This window comes from Saccoglossus kowalevskii, chromosome 5 (assembly GCF_978046115.1).
Source record: "Saccoglossus kowalevskii chromosome 5, keSacKowa6.1, whole genome shotgun sequence".
In the NCBI taxonomy this organism is placed as follows: domain Eukaryota; kingdom Metazoa; phylum Hemichordata; class Enteropneusta; family Harrimaniidae; genus Saccoglossus; species Saccoglossus kowalevskii.
The window spans coordinates 39166788-39193238 of record NC_140645.1 but is presented as its reverse complement, the minus strand read 5'-3'; the positions used below and the strand labels follow the sequence as shown (position 1 = coordinate 39193238).

Sequence of the window (26451 nt, the reverse complement as noted above, 5' to 3'; positions counted from 1 at the left end):
TACTGTTATCATTATTATTCATTTCCACAAAACCATAATTAAAAAAAAAAAAAATGGCACTACATATATTTTTAAAAAGCAAATATTCCCAGACACTGTTTTTTTTTTCCTTGGACTTCATGAGTATTTATAATTGTCCAGACCAGATAATCAATAATTTCTAAATTGCACATAATTGAACAAGTGTCAGTGTAACCTGGTTTAATACTTGAACAGTAGTCATAGTGATGTATGAATTGGTTAATTAAATGAAGCATCATGTAATTACTACAAATTTGCAATCACAGCTCACTGTGTGCTTTTCATCTAGCACTAAGTGAATATCTTGATGGAGAGTGATTGCTAAGTGTGTATGCCTTGAACTGCACAGTGAGCTGTGGGCAGTGAAGGGATTAATTCAATGTAAAAAACCCATGAGCATGTGATATAAACACGTTTGAATTATTATTCTTTTCACAATCAAACGTCTGATAACATTACATTATGTTTGTATATTTAGTGGTCTCAAGAGACTGCAAACCGAAAATATTTTGCTAATTGCATTTATAATGTTGAGTTTCTACAGACTTTATTTTAACCTCCAGTGTAAAAACGAAAAGTTGACAGCTTTTTTGTGAGGACTCATCAAATTCATCTCTTTTTATTGAACAAAGATAAAATCAACCAAATTGTCGCTTAGAATTTTGTATTCAAATGAGGGATTGCACATTATGTAACTTTATTGAATTATTGATGAATAATTACATTTTTATGCATGTCATGTAAAAGCCTAGTGTGAATTCAAAAGTGTCTTTACATTACATAATGTATATATTACAAAATTACAAAAATACTAAAATTTGAATATTCAAAACAAGGTTGGTGATCTGTTTTTCAAAATAAAAAATGTTTGGTCTCAACACAATCCCATGAAGTTAAACAAATTGCAAATGTTTTAGTAAAACTGTTAATTGTTCAACATTCAGGCTCTGTTTTGATCAATATATATAAATATTTATTGATAAACTGAATTGTGGTTGGTGTGTTTCTCTCATATCACTGAGCCTGTTTAACCTTGTGTAATGGAGTGTGATCACCTTTTACCTTGGAGGCTCAAGTTTTTATTACTGAATATGTGGGTGTTCCATATCACTGTACATTAACCTTTTCACCACCTGTTCTCTTTTTCATCACAAAATAGTTCTGTTTATAGTCTGCACTTTCTGAAGATTGTGACAAAAATAGCCAAAACTTTTGAGTAAAAACTGAAAATTCACTCAAATTTTGTCTGTTGGCTCCAAAATTAGGGTTCATTTCCGGAAATATTGAAGAATATAAGAAAAAAGTGCAGAATAATTTGGGCAAGAAAGTATGGTAGTGAAAAGGTTGAAGAACCAGGTTTAACCTCTGTGCAAAAAGAAGTTATCATTTGAAGATTGTATTTTCTCATACTAATCCCTTGTAAGATCTGTAAGGGCTTTCAGATTTGAATTTAAGTCTAAGTGATAAAGACAAAAAATGTTTTATAAATTGGGATATTTTCTTTCCAACAACTAATATTGTGAACAAAATGTATTTGTTGTGGATGATGGATGGTTTACCAAATCACATAATATGACAGAGCTATCTCATTATGTTGCATATAAGTCTCATGCAATGCTACAATACTTTAAAATAGATACGTTTTTCACAATGACACGTCAAACATTAAAAAAAATATGAATTTATTAATTAAATATGTTCTTGTTTGTTGCAGGTTAATGTTCTTGTTGACACCGGCAGTAGTAATTTTGCTGTGGCATCTACACCTAATAGTTTTATCACAAGATTCTTCCAAAGAGAAGAGTAAGTTATGACACATGAATCTTTGATCAGTGTAGCCATGGTTACAATCTATCTACATTCTGTTCAAATGCCTTATAAGTAATTTTGTAAGGAACTTATATGCAATTCTTTGACATTTTGACTGATAATGAAAATATGGTAAAATTATATTAATAATAATTTAAAAATAGTTATATATTACAATGTTATGTTATAATATGAGGTTATTAAGAGAATACCTCAAAGTACTCAGACACTACAGCGGCAATATCAACCAATGCACAAGCATACTGTCTGAGTGTACTTGTAATAACCTTATTATTATACTTCTTTTCCTTCCAAGAATACATCATGGGAATGCCGAAATTTGAAAAGTTTAGAACAGAATCATTGAACTTCTTTGTGTGGAGTCCGGTCAAACTCTTGTGGCAGCCATGTTTGATTTTATTATTAGAGGACGCTTACGCGCGTAATCATTCCATATTTTTATATTTCATATATTTGTATTCACATTTCTCTATATGGTAGGATGAAAATACCCCGGAAAATACCGCAAAATTATGCTTTATTACTTTACGGTAACAGATGTATATTAATAAGTTATAATACAACTTACTAAATAATTCAAATACCCAGTATTTTATTATAATAGTTTAATAAAGCCAGTGTGAAGAAATTGAATAATTCTAGGCAATTTAATTCTGTGTGTGTGAAGATGGCAGATATTAAGTCTACTTAAAAACTGGACCCACACTGTGTGTGCAATGTTTTTATTTGGCCATAGGTTGCCAACTCAAACACCATCATGGAGACTGCTACATGTATGACAAAAAAAGTTGACATTTGAGATAGACCCCATGCAATATGCATATGGACAACCAGTGTGTCCTCTAACATACAGTGGTTTGTGAATATTGCGAGTCAAAAATAAAAAACAGAAATTTTAGTGAGTCGATTTAGAATTCAATGATTCATAGTAGCATTGCATAGTATGACTCCATGTTAGATTTATCAAGGGTGGTTGAGAGCCCGGTAGATGGTTAACATTTTTTAGAGAAGTCCAAATTACATCATTCTGGTTCTATTTATAGACAATTGAATCAATAAATTCATGCTTTATTTTCACAATTTCCATATGTTTGATGTTACCAAACCTTCGTTTTGAGAAAAATAAATATTTTGATGGCATCAATGATGTGGCAAAAATCACTTTTAGCGTCTGTGATGTGTCAAAACAACTTGAAAGCTGATAAACTCATGTTGAGACAATAATCCAATTCTTCATTAGTGCGATTGAAAACAGTGAACAACTTATTCATTTTTGTCATAGCAGGATCCATTGTGGTGTTTAAGTGGGTATTAAACAGTTGAATAAATGTTCCCTACTGTGTTTATAATATTTGAAAGCATGTAACATTTCTGCCCTACAATGCTGTTAAAACTTATGAACATCTGTTGTCTGGAGGCCATTTTGAAAAGTGGTTAGTACTCAGCTGTTATTAGATACAACACAATGTATCGTGACCTCAAGTTTGTAACAAACCTTTTTTAAAACCAGCTTTTTAAAAATCCTGGTATAAAAAATACTTTTGCCATTGAATTGCAGGTAAAGTCTGTCATTTTAATTATTTTTTGATTTTTCTTTATATGGTTATTTAGCATTGGCTGATTCAAAATATTAAAAAAATGTTTGTTTGTGAAGAATGAGTCAAAACCACTATGCTCACCTACAACTTGATTCTATCGTTTTACATACACAAAATCAAAGAAAATGTTAAAGTTGAGTGGACATTTTCTTTGTAAGCATTGCATGATTCAAAGATATGCTATCCGTATTATTGGGTTTCATAACTAGCTGGTAAGTGTTATACAGATGAAGTTAGACATGTCGCATTGAAATGAATGCTTATTACCCAACCTAAGAGACGTTGCACTGAATATAATTCTATTCCCTTTTTAGTTTGCCACAGTTGCCTGTCCCTGTATTCTCTAGTGTCTTTGGCCTTTTTGATTAAAGGACGGCAGTCGTCGTGTCGCATCCTGTTCGATATGGGACTCATAGCGACGTATACAACGCGTATAAAATACATTGTTTATTTACATGAAATTGGAACACGCGCTGCACAACGACCACCGCGCTTTAAGTATAACTAGAATCGATGGAGATTTCAAGGAAAATTTAAAATTGTTTGATTTGAGATTATCATAATTCTACATTAAAGTTACACACCATAACACTCATAAAAAGTGCTTGTGAAAAACTGAATAAATGCGTATATGCATGTATTCATTTATTGTGCAGTCATATGCAGCCAAATAAAGTCTAAAAATACTCATTGATTGAATGGTAATTACAGGGACTTTTACAGATACTGCATTGATTGAAGATGAAGGTATGAAGTGTTATTAGGTGTGAGACCTAAGCGAGGACAAAGCTTGTATTTTCCAATTAAAAATATGTTTTCTGACCATAACTTGATACTTCAATAATACCGTACTCTGCGTTGTTTGATAATTTCAGTTTGGAGTACGAGAAGTTCAATTAATCTTTTCTAATGGCTGTCAAGATTCCATTGAGAGCTAGAGGATCACATTCCCAGCAGCCATCTCTTCCATTATGTAACCATAGTTACCTAAGTCAGTCGAACATGATGACAACTAAAAATAGAACATTTCCTTGGTGGGCAAAAATACGTCACATGACTTTTGATTTAGACAAGATTTCGGCAGCAATTTTAGAATAAGGTCTCTTGCTTTAATGTCATATAGTAATATATATCGTGTATAAGCTAGTCATATAGTCCTATCATATATAAACCATATTCAAAATGACAAAAAAAGACACTTTGGCCCAGCAAAAATGACCATTGTTTTTTAAAACGTTTTTTTCCCCATTGTCTGTAAATTTTGATTATGATGTCAAAAACAATAATATAAAAAGTCAAAAGGTTTAAATTTATTGTGGAACATACTTCTTAACCAGAATATACATCTTAATCCATTTCCAATGGCTAGCAGATGCATGTACAACTACTACTACTGAGGGTGCTGTTTCTGTTTGACATGGGTCCCATGCAACAATTCTCATGTTTGTTTTTTGAAATGCTAGATGACGACCATTGCCTTTCAACTAAAGATGACCATGATTTTGATTGATGAATATAACTTGCATACATTGTTAGTTAAAATTGCATAATCATGCAAGTTTGTTCACTGTGCACCAACATATCGGTTATAAATTCTGCATATGACACTCACTTTATGTGTATCTAAAATTTTGTTTTACTTCAGCTCATCTACGTATGAAGATTTGGGAACATCAGTACATGTTCCTTACACTCAAGGTCGGTGGGATGGAGTCTTGGGGACAGATCTTGTTTCCATCGCAAGTGTATCAAATGCAACTGCACGTGTCAACATTGCAAGTATAACTGATTCTGAACATTTCTTTATTAATGGATCAAACTGGGAAGGAATTTTGGGATTGGCTTATGAAGAGATTTCCAGGGTGAGTCTTACAATGTACCATCTTGCTGGGCATCACATACCTACAGCAAGGCATCACATACTGTCAGCAAGATATCGTATACTGTCAGCAAGGCATCACATACTGTAGGCAAAGCATCACATACTATTAGCAAGGCATCACATATACTGTCAGCAAAGCATCACATATCACCAGCAAGGCATCACATATTACCAGCATGGCATCACATACTGTCAGCATGGCATCACATACTGTCAGCATGGCATCACATACTGTCAGCATGGCATCACATACTGTCAGCATGGCATCACATACTGTCAGCATGGCATCACATACTTTCAGCATGGCATCACATACTGTCAGCATGGCATCACATACTGTCAGCATGGCATCACATACTGTCAGCAAGGCATCACATACTGTCAGCATGGCATCACATACTGTCAGCATGGCATCACACACTGTCAGCATGGCATCACACACTATCAGCATGGCATCACATACTACATTGTATCAGCAAGGCATGAGATACTATCAGCAAGGCATCACATACTGTCAGCAAGGCATCACATACTGTCAGCAATACACCACATACTGTCAGCAAGGTATCACATACTGTCAGCATGGCATCACATACTGTCAGCAATGCACCACTTACTGTCAGCAAGGCACTTAATTCATCCCGAAACAGTGACTGCATGTATCTTTCCCTAATTTGGAGAATACTAATTTAGACAATCACTTGATATAAAACAATTTGTTGATAACCCAAGGATTTATGACGTCCGTGCTCATTTAGACAAACCCAATTCATTTTGAGGGTAGGTTGCCAATATTTGTAAAATATTCACCTTTACCTTAAAGTTTGTCATACAAAAAAAATGCAGGTCTAAATAGGTGATTGGAAGATATTTTTCTGATATTTCAACCTAATTTGCTCACACCTATAAAAAATTTTTTTTTTTTTTCAAAAATAAAATGTTGCTGTAATGAATACAAATTGAGAGAATATGTCCTGATATAGAAGTAGTTTCCATTTCAAAGAGAAACGTTTCTTGCTGACTGTAATATAAGTATATAATGTTCATGGTCAGCCTGAATATATTCAAAGGAAACATCTGTTACCATTGCTAGCATTTAGTCATGGTATAAAATAATGTTAATCCAGTGATATTCAGAAAAAATAAATTAATATCTGTTATTTGGACCTATAGAATAAATTTTATATTTGTTTAATGTAGAAAGACAGAAGTCAATAGAAAATAAATCACTGCTAAATAACTTTACCATAAATTTGGTTGAAGATTTTGGAAGAAAATTAAACATTCAATCGTAATTTTTTTGTCGATGAAAAAAATTACAACAAGGTAGCAAAGTCATCATGGTAACCAAAGCCAAAAAAGCTTAAACGCAATCGACCATTGGTTATTTTTGCAATAGGTAGCTCCACTACAGACATGTACAGCTGTTTGATATTGTTTTCATCTGTTTTTTTTAGCCGGATTCATCAGTGGTCCCGTTCTTTGATTCTTACGTTACAAGTAGCGGTATTGACAATGTATTCGCATTGCAGCTATGTGGCACAGTAGGGTCTGTGTCTGAGATGGGTGGTACTATGGTAAGTGAGATACCTACACAGCCCTGTACTTGCATTGCAGCTATGTGGCACAATAGGGTCTGTGTCTGAGATGGGTGGTACTATGGTAAGTGAGAGACCTACACAACCCTGTATTTGCATTGCAGCTATGTGGCACAGTAGAGTCTGTGTCTGAGATGGGTGGTACTATGGTAAGTGAGATACCTACATAGCCCAGTATTTGCATTGCAGCTATGTGGCACAGTAGGGTCTGTGACTGAGATGGGTGGTACTATGGTAAGTGAGACACCTACACAGCCCTGTATTTGCATTGCAGCTATGTGGCACAGTAGGGTCTGTGTCTGAGATGGGTGGTACTATGGTAAGTGAGATACCTACACAGCCCTGTATTTGCATTGCAGCTATGTGGCACAGTAGGGTCTGTGACTGAGATGGGTGGTACTATGGTAAGTAAGATACCTACACAGCCCTGTATTTGCATTGCAGCTATGTGGCACAGTAGGGTCTGTGTCTGAGATGGGTGGTACTATGGTAAGTGAGATACCTACACAGCCCAGTATTTGCATTGCAACTATGTGGCACAGTAGGGTCTGTGACTGAGATGGGTGGTACTATGGTAAGTGAGATACCTACACAGCCCAGTATTTGCATTGCAGCTATGTGGCACAGTAGGGTCTGTGATTGAGATGGGTGGTACTATGGTAAGTGAGATACCTACACAGCCCAGTATTTGCATTGCAACTATGTGGCACAGTAGGGTCTGTGACTGAGATGGGTGGTACTATGGTAAGTGAGATACCTACACAGCCCAGTATTTGCATTGCAACTATGTGGCACAGTAGGGTCTGTGACTGAGATGGGTGATACTATGGTAAGTGAGATACCTACACAGCCCAGTATTTGCATTGCAGCTATGTGGCACAGTAGGGTCTGTGTCTGAGATGGGTGGTACTATGGTAAGTGAGATACCTACACAGCCCTGTATTTGCATTGCAGCTATGTGGCACAGTAGGGTCTGTGTCTGAGATGGGTGGTACTATGGTAAGTGAGATACCTACACAGCCCTGTATTTGCATTGCAGCTATGTGGCACAGTAGGGTCTGTGACTGAGATGGGTGGTACTATGGTAAGTGAGATACCTACACAGCCCAGTATTTGCATTGCAGCTATGTGGCACAGTAGGGTCTGTGTCTGAGATGGGTGGTACTATGGTAAGTGAGATACCTACAAAGCCCAGTATTTGCATTGCAGCTATGTGGCACAGTAGGGTCTGTGTCTGAGATGGGTGGTACTATGGTAAGTGAGATACCTACACAGCCCAGTATTTGCACTGCAGCTATGTGGCACAGTAGGATCTGTGTCTGAGACGGGTGGTACTATGGTAAGTGAGATACCTACACAGCCCTGCATTTGCACTGCAGCTATGTGGCACAGTAGGGTCTGTGTCTGAGATGGGTGATACTATGGTAAGTGAGATACATACACAACCCAGTATTTGCATTGCAGCTATGTGGCACAGTAGGGTCTGTGTCTGAGACGGGTGGTACTATTGTAAGTGAGATACCTACACAGCCCTGTATTTGCATTGCAGCTATGTGGCACAATAGGGTCTGTGACTGAGATGGGTGGTACTATGGTAAGTGAGATACCTACACAGCCCAGTATTTGCATTGCAGCTATGTGGCACAGTAGGGTCTGTGTCTGAGATGGGTGGTACTATGGTAAGTGAGATACCTACACAGCCCAGTATTTGCATTGCAGCTATGTGGCACAGTAGGGTCTGTGTCTGAGATGGGTGGTACTATGGTAAGTGAGATACCTATACAGCCCAGTATTTGCATTGCAGCTATGTGTCACAGTAGGGTCTGTGTTTGAGATGGGTGGTACTATGGTAAGTGAGATACCTACACAGCCCAGTATTTGCATTGCAGCTATGTGGCACAGTAGGGTCTGTGTCTGAGATTGGTGGTACTATTGTAAGTGAGATACCTACACAGCCCAGGATTTGCACTGCAGCTATGTGGCACAGTAGGGTCTGTCTCTGAGATGGGTGATACTATGGTAAGTGAGATACCTACACAGCCCAGTATTTGCATTGCAGCTATGTGGCACAGTAGGGTCTGTGACTGAGATGGGTGGTACTATGGTAAGTGAGATACCTACACAGCCCTGTATTTGCATTGCAGCTATGTGGCACAATAGGGTCTGTGACTGAGATGGGTGGTACTATGATAAGTGAGATACCTACACAGCCCAGTATTTGCACTGCAGCTATGTGGCACAGTAGGGTCTGTGACTGAGATGGGTGGTACTATTGTAAGTGAGATACCTACACAGCCCAGTATTTGCATTGCAGCTATATGGCACAGTAGGGTCTGTGTCTGAGATGGGTGGTACTATGGTAAGTGAGATACCTACACAGCCCAGTATTTGCATTGCAGCTATGTGGCACAATAGGGTCTGTGTCTGAGATGGGTGATACTATGGTAAGTGAGATACATACACAACCCAGTATTTGCATTGCAGCTATGTGGCACAGTAGGGTCTGTGTCTGAGACGGGTGGTACTATTGTAAGTGAGATACCTACACAGCCCTGTATTTGCATTGCAGCTATGTGGCACAATAGGGTCTGTGACTGAGATGGGTGGTACTATGGTATGTGAGATACCTACACAGCCCAGTATTTGCATTGCAGCTATGTGGCACAGTAGGGTCTGTGTCTGAGATGGGTGGTACTATGGTAAGTGAGATACCTACACAGCCCAGTATTTGCATTGCAGCTATGTGGCACAGTAGGGTCTGTGTCTGAGATGGGTGGTACTATGGTAAGTGAGATACCTATACAGCCCAGTATTTGCATTGCAGCTATGTGGCACAGTAGGGTCTGTGACTGAGATGGGTGGTACTATTGTAAGTGAGATACCTACACAGCCCAGTATTTGCATTGCAGCTATATGGCACAGTAGGGTCTGTGTCTGAGATGGGTGGTACTATGGTAAGTGAGATACCTACACAGCCCAGTATTTGCATTGCAGCTATGTGGCACAATAGGGTCTGTGTCTGAGATGGGTGATACTATGGTAAGTGAGATACATACACAACCCAGTATTTGCATTGCAGCTATGTGGCACAGTAGGGTCTGTGTCTGAGATGGGTGGTACTATTGTAAGTGAGATACCTACACAGCCCAGGATTTGCACTGCAGCTATGTGGCACAATAGGGTCTGTGTCTGAGATGGGTGATACTATGGTAAGTGAGATACCTACATAGCCCAGTATTTGCATTGCAGCTATGTGGCACAGTAGGGTCTGTGTCTGAGATGCGTGATACTATGGTAAGTGACACACCTACACAGCCCAGTATTTGCACTGCAGCTATGTGGCACAATAGGGTCTGTGTCTGAGATGGGTGATACTATGGTAAGTGAGATACCTACACAGCCCAGTATTTGCATTGCAGCTATGTGGCACAATAGGGTCTGTGTCTGAGATGGGTGGTACTATTGTAAGTGAGATACCTACACAGCCCAGGATTTGCACTGCAGCTATGTGGCACAATAGGGTCTGTGTCTGAGATGGGTGATATTATGGTAAGTGAGATACCTACACAGCCCAGTATTTGCATTGCAGCTATGTGGCACAATAGGGTCTGTGACTGAGATGGGTGGTACTATGGTAAGTGAGATACCTACACAGCCCAGTATTTGCATTGCAGCTATGTGGCACAATAGGGTCTGTGTCTGAGATGGGTGGTACTATGGTAAGTGAGATACCTACACAGCCCAGTATTTGCATTGCAGCTATGTGGCACAATATGGTCTGTGTCTGAGATGGGTGGTACTATGGTAAGTGAGATACCTACACAGCCCAGGATTTGCACTGCGGCTATGTGGCACAATAGGGTCTGTGTCTGAGATGGGTGATACTATGGTAAGTGAGATACCTACACAGCCCAGTATTTGCATTGCAGCTATGTGGCACAGTAGGGTCTGTGTCTGAGATGGGTGATACTATGATAAGTGAGATACCTACACAGCCCAGTATTTGCACTGCAGCTATGTGGCACAGTAGGGTCTGTGTCTGAGATGGGTGGTACTATGGTAAGTGAGATACCTACACAGCCCTGTATTTGCATTGCAGCTATGTGGCACAGTAGGGTCTGTGTCTGAGATGGGTGATACTATGGTAAGTGAGATACCTACACAGCCCAGTATTTGCATTGCAGCTATGTGGCACAATAGGGTCTGTGTCTGAGATGGGTGGTACTATGGTAAGTGAGATACCTACACAGCCCTGTATTTGCATTGCAGCTATGTGGCACAGTAGGGTCTGTGTCTGAGATGGGTGGTACTATGGTAAGTGAGATACCTACACAGCCCAGTATTTGCATTGAAGCTATGTGGCACAGTAGGGTCTGTGTCTGAGATGGGTGGTACTATGGTAAGTGAGATACCTACACAGCCCAGTATTTGCACTGCAGCTATGTGGCACAGTAGGGTCTGTGACTGAGATGGGTGGTACTATTGTAAGTGAGATACCTACACAGCCCAGTATTTGCATTGCAGCTATGTGGCACAGTAGGGTCTGTGTCTGAGATGGGTGGTACTATGGTAAGTGAGATACCTACACAGCCCAGTATTTGCATTGCAGCTATGTGGCACAATAGGGTCTGTGTCTGAGATGGGTGATACTATGGTAAGTGAGATACATACACAACCCAGTATTTGCGATGCAGCTATGTGGCACAGTAGGGTCTGTGTCTGAGATGGGTGGTACTATTGTAAGTGAGATACCTACACAGCCCTGTATTTGCATTGCAGCTATGTGGCACAATAGGGTCTGTGACTGAGATGGGTGGTACTATGGTAAGTGAGATACCTACACAGCCCAGTATTTGCATTGCAGCTATGTGGCACAGTAGGGTCTGTGTCTGAGATGGGTGGTACTATGGTAAGTGAGATACCTACACAGCCCAGTATTTGCATTGCAGCTATGTGGCACAGTAGGGTCTGTGTCTGAGATGGGTGGTACTATGGTAAGTGAGATACCTATACAGCCCAGTATTTGCATTGCAGCTATGTGGCACAGTAGGGTCTGTGTTTGAGATGGGTGGTACTATGGTAAGTGAGATACCTACACAGCCCAGTATTTGCATTGCAGCTATGTGGCACAGTAGGGTCTGTGTCTGAGATGGTTGGTACTATTGTAAGTGAGATACCTGCACAGCCCAGGATTTGCACTGCAGCTATGTGGCACAGTAGGGTCTGTGACTGAGATGGGTGGTACTATTGTAAGTGAGATACCTACACAGCCCAGGATTTGCACTGCAGCTATGTGGCACAATAGGGTCTGTGTCTGAGATGGGTGATACTATGGTAAGTGAGATACCTACACAGCCCAGTATTTGCATTGCAGCTATGTGGCACAGTAGGGTCTGTGTCTGAGATGGGTGATACTATGGTAAGTGACACACCTACACAGCCCAGTATTTGCATTGCAGCTATGTGGCACAATAGGGTCTGTGTCTGAGATGGGTGATACTATGGTAAGTGAGATACCTACACAGCCCTGTATTTGCACTGTAGCTATGTGGCACAGTAGGGTCTGTGTCTGAGATGGGTGGTACTATGATAAGTGAGATACCTACACAGCCCAGTATTTGCACTGCAGCTATGTGGCACAATAGGGTCTGTGTCTGAGATGGGTGATACTATGGTAAGTGAGATACCTCCACAGCCCAGTATTTGCATTGCAGCTATGTGGCACAATAGGGTCTGTGTCTGAGATGGGTGGTACTATTGTAAGTGAGATACCTACACAGCCCAGGATTTGCACTGCAGCTATGTGGCACAATAGGGTCTGTGTCTGAGATGGGTGATACTATGGTAAGTGAGATACCTACACAGCCCAGTATTTGCATTGCAGCTATGTGGTACAATAGGGTCTGTGACTGAGATGGGTGGTACTATGGTAAGTGAGATACCTACACAGCCCAGTATTTGCATTGCAGCTATGTGGCACAATATGGTCTGTGTCTGAGATGGGTGGTACTATGGTAAGTGAGATACCTACACAGCCCAGTATTTGCAGTGCAGCTATGTGGCACAATAGGGTCTGTGTCTGAGATGGGTGGTACTATGGTAAGTGAGATACCTACACAGCCCAGTATTTGCATTGCAGCTATGTGGCACAGTAGGGTCTGTGTCTGAGATGGGTGATACTATGGTAAGTGAGATACCTACACAGCCCAGTATTTGCATTGCAGCTATGTGGCACAGTAGGGTGTGTGTCTGAGATGGGTGATACTATGATAAGTGAGATACCTACACAGCCCAGTATTTGCACTGCAGCTATGTGGCACAGTAGGGTCTGTGTCTGAGATGGGTGGTACTATGGTAAGTGAGATACCTACACAGCCCTGTATTTGCATTGCAGCTATGAGGCACAGTAGGGTCTGTGTCTGAGATGGGTGATACTATGGTAAGTGAGATACCTACACAGCCCAGTATTTGTATTGCAGCTATGTGGCACAATAGGGTCTGTGTCTGAGATGGGTGGTACTATGGTAAGTGAGATACCTACACAGCCCAGTATTTGCATTGCAGCTATGTGGCACAGTAGGATCTGTGTCTGAGATGGGTGATACTATGGTAAGTGAGATACCTACACAGCCCAGTATTTGCATTGCAGCTATGTGGCACAGTAGGGTCTGTGACTGAGATGGGTGGTACTATGGTAAGTGAGATACCTACACAGCCCTGTATTTGCATTGCAGCTATGTGGCACAATAGGGTCTGTGACTGAGATGGGTGGTACTATGGTAAGTGAGATACCTACACAGCCCAGTATTTCCATTGCAGCTATGTGGCACAGTAGGGTCTGTGTCTGAGATGGGTGGTACTATGGTAAGTGAGATACCTACACAGCCCTGTATTTGCATTGCAACTATGTGGCACAGTAGGGTCTGTGTCTGAGATGGGTGGTACTATGGTAAGTGAGATACCTACACAACCCTGTATTTGCACTGCAGCTATGTGGCACAGTAGGGTCTGTGTCTGAGATGGGTGGTACTATGGTAAGTGAGATACCTACATAGCCCAGTATTTGCATTGCAGCTATGTGGCACAGTAGGGTCTGTGTCTGAGATGGGTGGTACTATGGTAAGTGAGATACCTACACAACCCTGTATTTGCATTGCAACTATGTGGCACAGTAGGGTCTGTGTCTGAGATGGGTGGTACTATGGTAAGTGAGATACCTACACAGCCCAGTATTTGCATTGCAGCTATGTGGCACAGTAGGGTCTGTGTCTGAGATGGGTGGTACTATGGTAAGTGAGATACCTACACAGCCCAGTATTTGCATTGCAGCTATGTGGCACAGTAGGGTCTGTGTCTGAGATGGGTGATACTATGGTAAGTGAGATACCTACACAGCCCAGTATTTGCATTGCAGCTATGTGGCACAGTAGGGTCTGTGTCTGAGATGGGTGGTACTATGGTAAGTGAGATACCTACACAGCCCTGTATTTGCACTGCAGCTATGTGGCACAGTAGGGTCTGTGATGGGTGGTACTATGGTAAGTGAGATACCTACACAGCCCAGTATTTGCATTGCCGCTATGTGGCACAATAGGGTCTGTGTCTGAGATGGGTGATACTATGGTAAGTGACATACCTACACAGCCCAGTATTTGCATTGCTGCTATGTGGCACAGTAGGGTCTGTGTCTGAGATGGGTGGTACTATGGTAAGTGTCCCACACTGCCTATCATCAAAACGCAATGTTTTCATTGGTCGATACTTACCATGTGTTTTCATTGTACATGTTGCAAAAACTTCTCTCTAGGTATGAATAAGCAGAGCATCATTGGATTTAATATTTATTGTTATATTTACAGACTGTTGGTGGAATTGATGAAGAATTGTATACTGGTAGTATATTTTATAGCCATATAAGAAAACAGTGGTACTATGAAGTTGTAATCACAGATATGGAAGTTGATGGTAAAAGTCTTGAAATGGATTGTAAAGAAGTGAGTTCACTATAATTTCCAGTCTTTCATTGTAAAACCTACTGCATTTTTAAACTTCTATTTGTATTCTTGATTTTATTATTAGTAAGTGACAGGTGATTCTGGTCATTCGATTTTAACAGGGTCCATAGTGTTGGGAAAAACCTTTGAAAGTCTTTGGTTTTTTGAGGTCTGGAAAGTCTTTGAGTTGTCTTTAAATTACAGGAAAATTAAAAAAAGAAATCTTTGAAAAGTCTTCAAATTTCTTCATAGTTATTAGTTCATTTTTATAGAAAGACACGTTTTCTCCAGGGAACTACCATATCCTCAGAACTTTGATGCGCTTTGGTGATGATGTTGGCCTGAATTAAGAAAAATGCAAGAAAGTTTGAGAAAAGGTCTGGAAAAAGTGTTGGAAATCATTTGGCTCTTGGTGCTATGGACCCTGTTTAATGATCTAACATGCAATAACACCAATTAGGGAAGCTCTTCTAATGTAGCTAAATATGGTATTGTCTGTTACAAAATGATTTTTGTTAAATGTTGGCATATATTACAGGGCTCCTCAATCCCTGAGATTGCAGCATGGAATTGTGGGATATTATAACTCTTGTTATTGTTTAAACAACTAATTATTGTTTTGCATTGTCTCCAGTAAAATAAACTGAAAAATATTCTAAGTAACAACGCCAACCTTTAAACCACAACTATGTGATTTGTGTAGCGACTAATTTAATGGCATCTGAAATAGGTTCATAGAACATCAATTTTAAAGAACCTAGTCATTGCAAAACTGTACGCATGGATTTTAATGTTTTTCCAAGATTTGTAACAAAATATAAACATAATGCCGTTGAGAGTACACTGCATGAGCCATACTGCATATGCCCCTTTACAGAACGTCTTTTAATATGCTTTGAATTCTTGTTTGAATCGACAGTACAATTTTGACAAGACTATCGTTGACAGTGGTACAACTAATTTAAGAGTCCCTTTAAAAGTTTTTAACAGAATTGTCAAAGGCATTGACAGTACAATCAATGTAAGTATCATTTATGACTAATGCATGTTCAGGGCCTGCTCAGTTTCAGTAACATGTTTGAAGTGATGTAACCATTGCTGGGAATCTGTATAATTCATACATATTATTAGAAGCACAATTGGCTGAGTGGATGCTTTGTGGAAGTCTCATGAACATTACCTTTTATGTTCAGTGGGAAATAACAGCAGTGCTGGCAAAAACATGCTATTCTGACCATTAAATGTTTATCGCGATTCTATTTTCATTAGATGCTATAAGGAAAGTACTTGACTACAATGTGATTATGATACACATTGCCCAAATAAGGAAGATGCATGTTCACATTTACAACATCTGCAGCAAATTTAAATCATCTGCAGCAAATTTAAATCATCTGCAAAAAATTCAAATGTGTCTTAATCAAATTCAAACACTTTTTTTTACACATTCAAGTACACCTGCAACACATTCAAATGCATCTGTAACATATTCAAATGCATATGCAACACATTCAAATGCATCTGTAACATATTCAAATGCATCTGTAACATATTCAAATGCATATGCAACACATTCAAATGCATCTGTAACATATTCAAATGCATATGCAACACATTCAAATGCATCTGTAACATATTCAAATGCATCTGTAACATATTCAAATGCATCTGTAACACATTCAAATGCATCTGCAACACATTCAAATGCATCTGCAACACATTCAAATGCATCTGTAACACATTCGAATACATCTGTAATGCATTCGAATGCATCTGTAACATATTCAAATGCATATGCAACACATTCAAATGCATCTGTAACACATTCAAATGCATCTGTACCACATTTAAATGTATTACCAGATTCTGTCGTAAATTTGCCCATCCAAAATATTGCCCTGGGTGATTTCACGGCTGGTGGGCACTTATTTGGTGTTGAAAATTTCAAAAAAAGATCATAAAATTCATTGAAAAATCCACCTACGCCAAGTTTCAATGCCGGCAGTTGGACCACCCAAGACGAAAGAAACTATAGCAGAAGCTAATCTAAAATTTGATACATTTTTTTCTTAAAATGTCACCCAGTGTCATCTTCCTCCAAAAAAAAATCACATTAATGAACCTGATACACCTCTAAGTGGGAATCCCGCTCAGTGTGCGTTGACTCCACAGTGCCGCTATTGAGGGAGGCTCTTGGTAGATGCGTGTGCAAGCATGCAACAGCCGAGCCGAGTTCCGTCGAAACTACTTGGCCAGGAGCAGTAGAGCAGTTCTCCTGGCCTTGCGGCGGTGATCATCCCCTCCTTGACTTGCCGTCGACTTGGGTGTAGATCGGGGTGTCAAACTTAGCAGAGCAGCAGTTTCGCTGCGATCTATTGAAAGTAAGCCTCCAAGATCCATTGGATAGAATGTCTTTAAACGCAATAAAATCACGCAACAGAGCACCTTCTGAAGCAGGAACTAGCAGCGTAAACTGATTGCAGATGTACAAATGTATGCAACTTTATGGCCAGTTTATTTCTACAATGTCTTACTTAGATGCATAATAAGGTATAAAGATAATGATGTCACATTTCATTTCCTGCAGGTCACCATTACACCAGGTTTCTGGACAGGGGCAGAGCTAATGTGTTACGGGGAAGATGTAACACCTTGGCAAATATTTCCTTCTTTTTCAATTTCATTACTTTCTGAAAATCTAAGTCAAGTTTATAAATTAATAATATCACCAAAGGTAAGTAATAAATGATTATTTGATGCCAGATTCATCCTTTAAATAAAATAGTTCCATTTTTGCCAAACTCAAATGAAATTATGGTTTTATTCCCTACATATTATCCATGATGCACCTTGATGTATTTTAGGAAGTGACATCACAAGAATTGACATCAGTCATTACTGTTGTAAAGTTATACTCTAGTACCCATCATAATACATTGCTTTATTAGCTCTGCTGTCAAAAAAGATGATCGAGCGGAGCTCATGGGTTGACTGGACATGTCGTCATTGTTCGTCTCTTTATAGAACAACTGCTAGTCAGATTGCATTGAAATGTGGCATGAATGTTCTTGATATGGACTAGACTCTTACATATTAATTGCATGAGACCATATGCAATGTCTATTTTTAATAAATATAATGCACCTTGAAATTTAAAATTCATTCTTCTCAATTTCTTTTCCAGCAATATATGCGTAAAGTAGATGATGTCAGTAACACAATAAATGATTGTTACAAGTTTGCGATCACCACGTCAGCTTCGGGCACAGTCATTGGTGCGGTTATCATGGAAGGATTTTATGTCATATTTGATAGAGAAAATCAAAGAGTGGGATTTGCCGCATCAAGTTGTGCTGGTAAGGTTTTATCACCATGGAAACAGAGTTGACCGAATCAGCAATGCAATTGGTTACTGTAAAATAGAATTGATTTTCGCTGATTTTCACTGATTTTTGACAAGTTGAATGTAAAATACAGAAAAATGGGTTTATTCGCTGGATTTTATTTTTACTCCTTCAGCGAAAATAGCGATAATTAATTTCATGTGAAAATAAAAAAGTATTTTACTATCCTGTTTGATAAGATTTCTCATAAACTGTACAAAGCTTTTATAGGGGTTTTCAGTAGATCATACAAAGTGGGGATACATCTTTAAGGGACAGTACAGGTAACTAATACATTTCATTATTTTGTATGTTTCAGCTGATGACTCAACAATTTCACCACAAGTCTTGGGTCCATTCTCTTATGGTAAGATTACAACATTATCACATCCAGTATTCTGTTTATGACATACTGTAAACTATTTATGTTTCAGTACTATGAATTTAAGGATTTTATGGCATTAGTGAAGATGTAGGATCTAATAAAAATTAACACAAAGACGAAATTTTGCAAAAGTCATTGACACCCCACGATGTAGAACCCAAAACAAATTTACACTAAGACGAAATTTTACAAAAGTCATTGACACCTTACGATGTAGGACCCAAATAAAATTTACACTAAGACGAAATTTTACAAAAGTCATTGACACCCCGCGATGTAAGACCCAAGAAAAATTTACACTAAGACGAAATTTTGCAAAAGTCATTGACACCCCGCGATGTAAGACCCAAGAAAAATTTACACTAAGACGAAATTTTGCAAAAGTCATCGGCACCCCACGATGTTGGACTCAAGAAAAATTTACACTAAGATTTTTACTGACTAACAAAATTCTTGAAAATTTTTCTCACGAAATGAGATCGATTTTCAGTATTTTAATTATGATATAATACCCTGTTACTGCATTGCTACGAAGAATCTTTCAATCTAATACATTGTCTTTGCTACTAAATGAATAATAATACGTTCTACAAATCATTCTACAGATAACTCATCGGATTGCGCTTACCACATCCCAGAAAACAACGAAGCTACATTGATGGTCGTAGCGTACGTCATGGCATCAATATGCGGTATATGTATGGTGCCGTTATTTATTATGGTAATGCAGTGCTATCAGAAAAAGTCGATCGAGAAAAAAAATGATGGGGAAACATTGATCGATGACTAAGATGAAGTATATATGATTTATTTTTAAGCACCTTGATGATCAACAATGTAAGAATCGCCGATAAAATTTAACTACTTTACTATAGCATGTTACTAGGATTGTCCAATCACAACTCAAATGATTTCCTACCTCTGTGTTCACGTCTATCATTGTGATCAGATAAAAGATATCTTCAGCATGACAAGCAGAATTTCTCTTCATGCAGCACTGGTATCATTTGAAATAATAGAAAAGCTTACTCAAAATACATGTATTCTAATTGCATGACAAATTTCCTAACCGTAGTTTTATTTCTCATTTGAAGTAGGACCAGTCCTACAAGCAATTAGAATTTTACCATATTAACTCTTTTGTGTTTTCGGGTCCATAAATTAATTTAAAATCATTTCTTATATTAAGTAGTCCATCCTTCAATGACATCAGATCATTTCAGAGTCAATTTTATATTTACCCAGCTGCTTACAGTATCCCATAATGCATCTCTCACCACTACTTAATATTAATAAAATGACCACATTTTGAGGCATAAAAGATTCTAACCATATGGATTTACTGTATTTATATGCTCTTGTCTTGCTTGAGTTATGATATAGCGCTATAAAGAGTGCCCTCTGTAGTTTAAAGTGTATAATATAAAAACAAAAGTGTAGAGGGCGCTCTCCACATATCTCATGGTATTTTGTTTTTAGTGGGTTATTGTACAGTTATATTTTTGTAATTATGGTTTAAATTAAGATATTCTGGAATATATAATGAGTGTGCATTAATTTATTTTATGGTTACATAACTGTCAAATGAATTATATTTAAAACACATCAACATCACATGATGTCCTTCCAAACTAGTATTATACAAGCCAAATACAATAAGTACATTTTCTGAATCTGTCCCTGTGTTCGAACAAACATATTTGAATTGAAATAATAACAAGATTTATTTATATTAAATGATATGAACAGAGGATTACCAAAGTGACTAGGTAATTGTGTCCACTTAGGAAAAACTGCATTGATAAACTGTTGTACATACCTATTTAATTAATCATGGGCTAATTTTGTCGCGGTTGTTTGTGGTACAAATATTGTATTTAACGTGTTGAGGCAATTTGTTTGTAGGCTGTTGTTAAACACAAATGCATGTTAGTAAATTGATTTGTACAGAATGCAGTAACTCAAATTTAAGTTTGAAAAAATTCAAATATTTTTTTATTTTGAAAACCACTGTAAATGGTGAAAACAAAGAGTGTCTAAAATGATTAACCAAATCACAAACACATTTTCACTGACTTATTTTTTTGGGTGTAAATATTTTCAGTAATTTCTCTCATTTGGCATTAATTTTCAGCAAAATTGACAGAATTTAATACTGTTCAAAGATCAAATCAACTTTTGTGAATGAAAATCTTGAAGCAGACTATTTTATGGAAAGAGACAAAAGATCATATGGTGGTGAAAGGGTTAAGGTCAAAGTTGATATGTGTCATGAAAGATCAGTGCAATATTTCTGGGAGTGACTTGACCTCTGACCCATTTCATTGACCTGGACTCGTTTACATTGTTATCACACTGCCATACGATATAAATAAGCTTTAAATTTCAATAAAATATAAAATACATAAATCACATTATGTGAATTTGACAAATTACAATTGTTTTTAGTATTGTATGATTTTAGAATTATTGGATTTTTTTTATTGTTATTTTGTGATTTTGAGACAAAAGTTTATTTAGAATTTTAGAGTGTGTTATTATTGGATTGTGCTTCAAATAGAGGAATTATGGTAGATGTACATGCAGTAACATTTGATAATTGTATAGGTTTCTTTGTTGTTAGGTGTACAGGCATTTTGTTGCTTTGAAATCTGAATATTTATCTTAGAAGTTGATATGTATCACTCAAAGTTTAGAATATCATGTGACATTCAAGATGGACATATACTGTAAAATACTTTATTTTAGCTGAAATTAAGTTTCCTTTTTTGCGTGTTTTGTATAGAATTTATTTTCACTGATTTCTGACAAGTTGAATCTAAAATATAGCAAAAAAAGCATATTCGCTGGATTTTATTTCACTGAATCATTCCTTCAGCGAAAATTAATTGCAAACGAAACAAAAGAATTTTACAGTATGTGACATTCCACTTACTAGCGCCTAGGTCTGATGATAGTCTATTCATTCCCATTCAGATTTATACAAATTTCCACTCACTATGGCATGTCATGAGCATTTTGAGACACAGAATACTCAGAAGTCAGTCCTGTGTCATCTATGATCTCAGGTGTTTTAAAATGATTATGTCAATACTATTTTCATTCAACTGATCTAATCTGCAATCAATAGAATTATAAGCTATACTCATCATAGCTGGACCTTTGTGGAGTGGTGTATATCAAGTGGAATGCTGCATGAATTTAGGCTAGAGTGGATAATGCTTATTTCATGTGTTACTAGTATACTGCAGTAAATTGGAGGAATGCATTTGAACTGGTATTAAAAATAATTTTCCAGTTTTGACAAGTCCATTTGTCCACATTTGGACAATGTCTTCCATATTCTATTATTTTTCTGTGTATTTCTTGTACATTGTAATAGTAACCATGGAAGCCAATCTTATAGAATTTGATTTCGTAATTGTATTTTGCAACTATATGTACCTAGCTACTTTGAATATTCGTTGTAAAACAACTATGTGAAATATTAAAAACATTTTGCCAGTATGTCTCGGTAATTAGGAAAATGCTTGTCTGAACACTATGCAAAAGCATTAAGCCAATTAATGACTGACTCGTAAAATAATTATCGGAAAAGCAACCAGTCGACTTCAATGAGGGAATGCAGGTGACAAGCTTATCAAACTAATTCAGTAACCAAAAAGTTTATTGCTGTCATTGTTATGGCACCCCCTATGTTATTGCAAATTGAACATCAAACAAACAAAATATTATGGAGAGACTGAATGAATATCAGGACTTCAACCCTCATGATTATTCATACCATCAAATATGTCACTAATAATCCTAAAAATACTCATCTTAGCATCAATAATGTTTTGAATTCTTAGTATGTTTTTTGTTGTCTTTCTTTATAAATGGGTTTATCTTTGACGCGAATTATAAGCAACCTGTGCAAAAAGTCATGATCTCTGTAAATAGTATTTCTTTTATCTTCTGCTGGTATTTAATAAAAATATTAATTTATGCTAGCTATTTTGTCTGTCTTATTTTAATTGTATTTTCCAAAAATAATGCTTTGAGTAATAATCAGGTTTTAATAATGCTTTGAGTACTGGTAATAATCAGGTTTCAATAATGCTTTGAGTACTGGTAATAATCAGGTTTCAATAATGCTTTGAGTACTGGTAATAATCAGGTTTTAATAATGCTTTGAGTACTGATAATAATCAGGTTTCAATAATGCTTTGAGTACTGGTAATAATCAGGTTTTAATAATGCTTTGAGTACTGGTAATAATCAGGTTTTAATAATGCTTTGAGTACTGGTAATAATCAGGTTTCAATAATGCTTTGAGTACTGGTAATAATCAGGTTTCAATAATGCTTTGAGTACTGGTAATAATCAGGTTTTAATAATGCTTTGAGTACTGGTAATAATCAGGTTTCAATAATGCTTTGAGTACTGGTAATAATCAGATTTTAATAATGCTTTGAGTACTGGTAATAATCAGGTTTTAATAATGCTTTGAGTACTGGTAATAATCAGGTTTCAATAATGCTTTGAGTACTGGTAATAATCAGGTTTCAATAATGCTTGAGTACAGGTAATAATCAGGTTTCAATAATGCTTTGAGTACTGGTAATAATCAGGTTTCAATAATGCTTTGAGTACTGGTAATAATCAGGTTTTAATAATGCTTTGAGTACTGGTAATAATCAGGTTTCAATAATGCTTTGAGTACTGGTAATAATCAGGTTTTAATAATGCTTTGAGTACTGGTAATAATCAGGTTTTAATAATGCTTTGAGTACTGGTAATCAGGTTTCAATAATGCTTTGAGTACTGGTAATAATCAGGTTTCAATAATGCTTTGAGTACTGGTAATAATCAGGTTTTAATAATGCTTTGAGTACTGGTAATAATCAGGTTTCAATAATGCTTTGAGTACTGATAATAATCAGGTTTCAATAATGCTTTGAGTACTGGTAATAATCAGGTTTTAATAATGCTTGAGTACTGGTAATAATCAGGTTTCAATAATGCTTTGAGTACTGGTAATAATCAGGTTTTAATAATGCTTTGAGTACTGGTAATAATCAGGTTTCAATAATGCTTGAGTACAGGTAATAATCAGGTTTCAATAATGCTTTGAGTACTGGTAATAATCAGGTTTCAATAATGCTTGAGTACTGGTAATAATCAGGTTTCAATAATGCTTTGAGTACTGGTAATAATCAGGTTTTAATAATGCTTTGAGTACTGGTAATAATCAGGTTTTAATAATGCTTTGAGTACTGGTAATAATCAGGTTTTAATAATGCTTTGAGTACTGGTAATAATCAGGTTTCAATAATGCTTTGAGTACTGGTAATAATCAGGTTTTAATAATGCTTTGAGTACAGGTAATAATCAGGTTTTAATAATGCTTTGAGTACTGGTAATAATCAGGTTTTAATAATGCTTTGAGTACTGGTAATAATCAGGTTTTAATAATGCTTGAGTACTGGTAATAATCAGGTTTCAATAATGCTTTGAGTACTGGTAATAATCAGGTTTTAATAATGCTTTGAGTACTGGTAATAATCAGGTTTCAATAATGCTTGAGTACAGGTAATAATCAGGTTTCAATAATGCTTTGAGTACTGGTAATAATCAGGTTTTAATAATGCTTTGAGTACTGGTCATAATCAGGTTTTAATAATGCTTTGAGTACAGGTAATAATCAGGTTTCAATAATGCTTTGAGTACTGGTAATAATCAGGTTTCAATAATGCTTTGAGTACTGGTAATAATCAGGTTTTAATAATGCTTTGAGTACTGGTAATAATCAGGTTTCAATAATGCTTTGAGTACTGGTAATAATCAGGTTTTAATAATGCTTTGAGTACTGGTAATAATCAGGTTTTAATAATGCTTTGAGTACAGGTAATAATCAGGTTTTAATAATGCTTTGAGTACTGGTAATAATCAGGTTTTAATAATGCTTTGAGTACTGGTGATAATCAGGTTTCAATAATGCTTTGAGTACTGGTAATAATCAGGTTTTAATAATGCTTTGAGTACTGGTAATAATCAGGTTTTAATAATGCTTTGAGTACAGGTAATAATCAGGTTTTAATAATGCTTTGAGTACTGGTAATAATCAGGTTTCAATAATGCTTGAGTACTGGTAATAATCAGGTTTCAATAATGCTTTGAGTACTGGTAATAATCAGGTTTTAATAATGCTTTGAGTACTGGTAATAATCAGGTTTCAATAATGCTTTGAGTACTGGTAATAATCAGGTTTTAATAATGCTTTGAGTACTGGTAATAATCAGGTTTTAATAATGCTTTGAGTACTGGTAATAATCAGGTTTTAATAATGCTTTGAGTACTGGTAATAATCAGGTTTCAATAATGCTTGAGTACTGGTAATAATCAGGTTTCAATAATGCTTTGAGTACTGGTAATAATCAGGTTTTAATAATGCTTTGAGTACTGGTAATAATCAGGTTTCAATAATGCTTTGAGTACTGGTAATAATCAGGTTTTAATAATGCTTTGAGTACAGGTAATAATCAGGTTTTAATAATGCTTTGAGTACTGGTAATAATCAGGTTTTAATAATGCTTTGAGTACTGGTAATAATAAGGTTTCAATAATGCTTTGAGTACTGGTAATAATCAGGTTTCAATAATGCTTGAGTACTGGTAATAATCAGGTTTTAATAATGCTTTGAGTACAGGTAATAATCAGGTTTTAATAATGCTTTGAGTACTGGTAATAATCAGGTTTTAATAATGCTTTGAGTACTGGTAATAATCAGGTTTTAATAATGCTTTGAGTACTGGTAATAATCAGGTTTCAATAATGCTTTGAGTACTGGTAATAATCAGGTTTCAATAATGCTTTGAGTACTGGTAATAATCAGGTTTTAATAATGCTTTGAGTACTGGTAATAATCAGGTTTCAATAATGCTTTGAGTACTGGTAATAATCAGGTTTTAATAATGCTTTGAGTACTGGTAATAATCAGGTTTTAATAATGCTTTGAGTACTGGTAATAATCAGGTTTCAATAATGCTTTGAGTACTGGTAATAATCAGGTTTCAATAATGCTTTGAGTACTGGTAATAATCAGGTTTTAATAATGCTTGAGTACTGGTAATAATCAGGTTTTAATAATGCTTTGAGTACTGGTAATAATCAGGTTTTAATAATGCTTTGAGTACTGGTAATAATCAGGTTTTAATAATGCTTTGAGTACTGGTAATAATCAGGTTTTAATAATGCTTTGAGTACTGGTAATAATCAGGTTTTAATAATGCTTTGAGTACTGGTAATAATCAGGTTTTAATAATGCTTTGAGTACTGGTAATAATCAGGTTTTAATAATGCTTTGAGTACTGGTAATAATCAGGTTTCAATAATGCTTGAGTACTGGTAATAATCAGGTTTCAATAATGCTTTGAGTACTGGTAATAATCAGGTTTCAATAATGCTTTGAGTACTGGTAATAATCAGGTTTTAATAATGCTTTGAGTACTGGTAATAATCAGGTTTCAATAATGCTTTGAGTACTGGTAATAATCAGGTTTTAATAATGCTTTGAGTACTGGTAATAATCAGGTTTTAATAATGCTTTGAGTACTGGTAATAATCAGGTTTCAATAATGCTTTGAGTACTGGTAATAATCAGGTTTCAATAATGCTTGAGTACTGGTAATAATCAGGTTTCAATAATGCTTTGAGTACTGGTAATAATCAGGTTTCAATAATGCTTTGAGTACTGGTAATAATCAGGTTTCAATAAT

The 26451-nt window shown here is 36.8% G+C and overlaps 1 protein-coding gene across 1 annotated transcript in view; it reads left to right on the top strand.

The window, feature by feature from the left end:
- Positions 1-22683, top strand: part of LOC100369144 (beta-secretase 1-like) — a 38486-nt gene extending 15803 nt beyond the window's left edge. Inside the window, exons 2-10 of the mRNA XM_085499405.1 lie at positions 1736-1824; positions 5095-5311; positions 6789-6908; positions 14789-14923; positions 15843-15944; positions 17511-17657; positions 18108-18279; positions 18626-18673; positions 19297-22683. Of these exons, the coding sequence (XP_085355531.1) occupies positions 1736-1824; positions 5095-5311; positions 6789-6908; positions 14789-14923; positions 15843-15944; positions 17511-17657; positions 18108-18279; positions 18626-18673; positions 19297-19481 (1215 nt within the window). The 3' untranslated portion in view covers positions 19482-22683. The remainder of the gene's footprint in view (positions 1-1735; positions 1825-5094; positions 5312-6788; positions 6909-14788; positions 14924-15842; positions 15945-17510; positions 17658-18107; positions 18280-18625; positions 18674-19296) is intronic.
- Positions 22684-26451: the final 3768 nt, after the last annotated feature.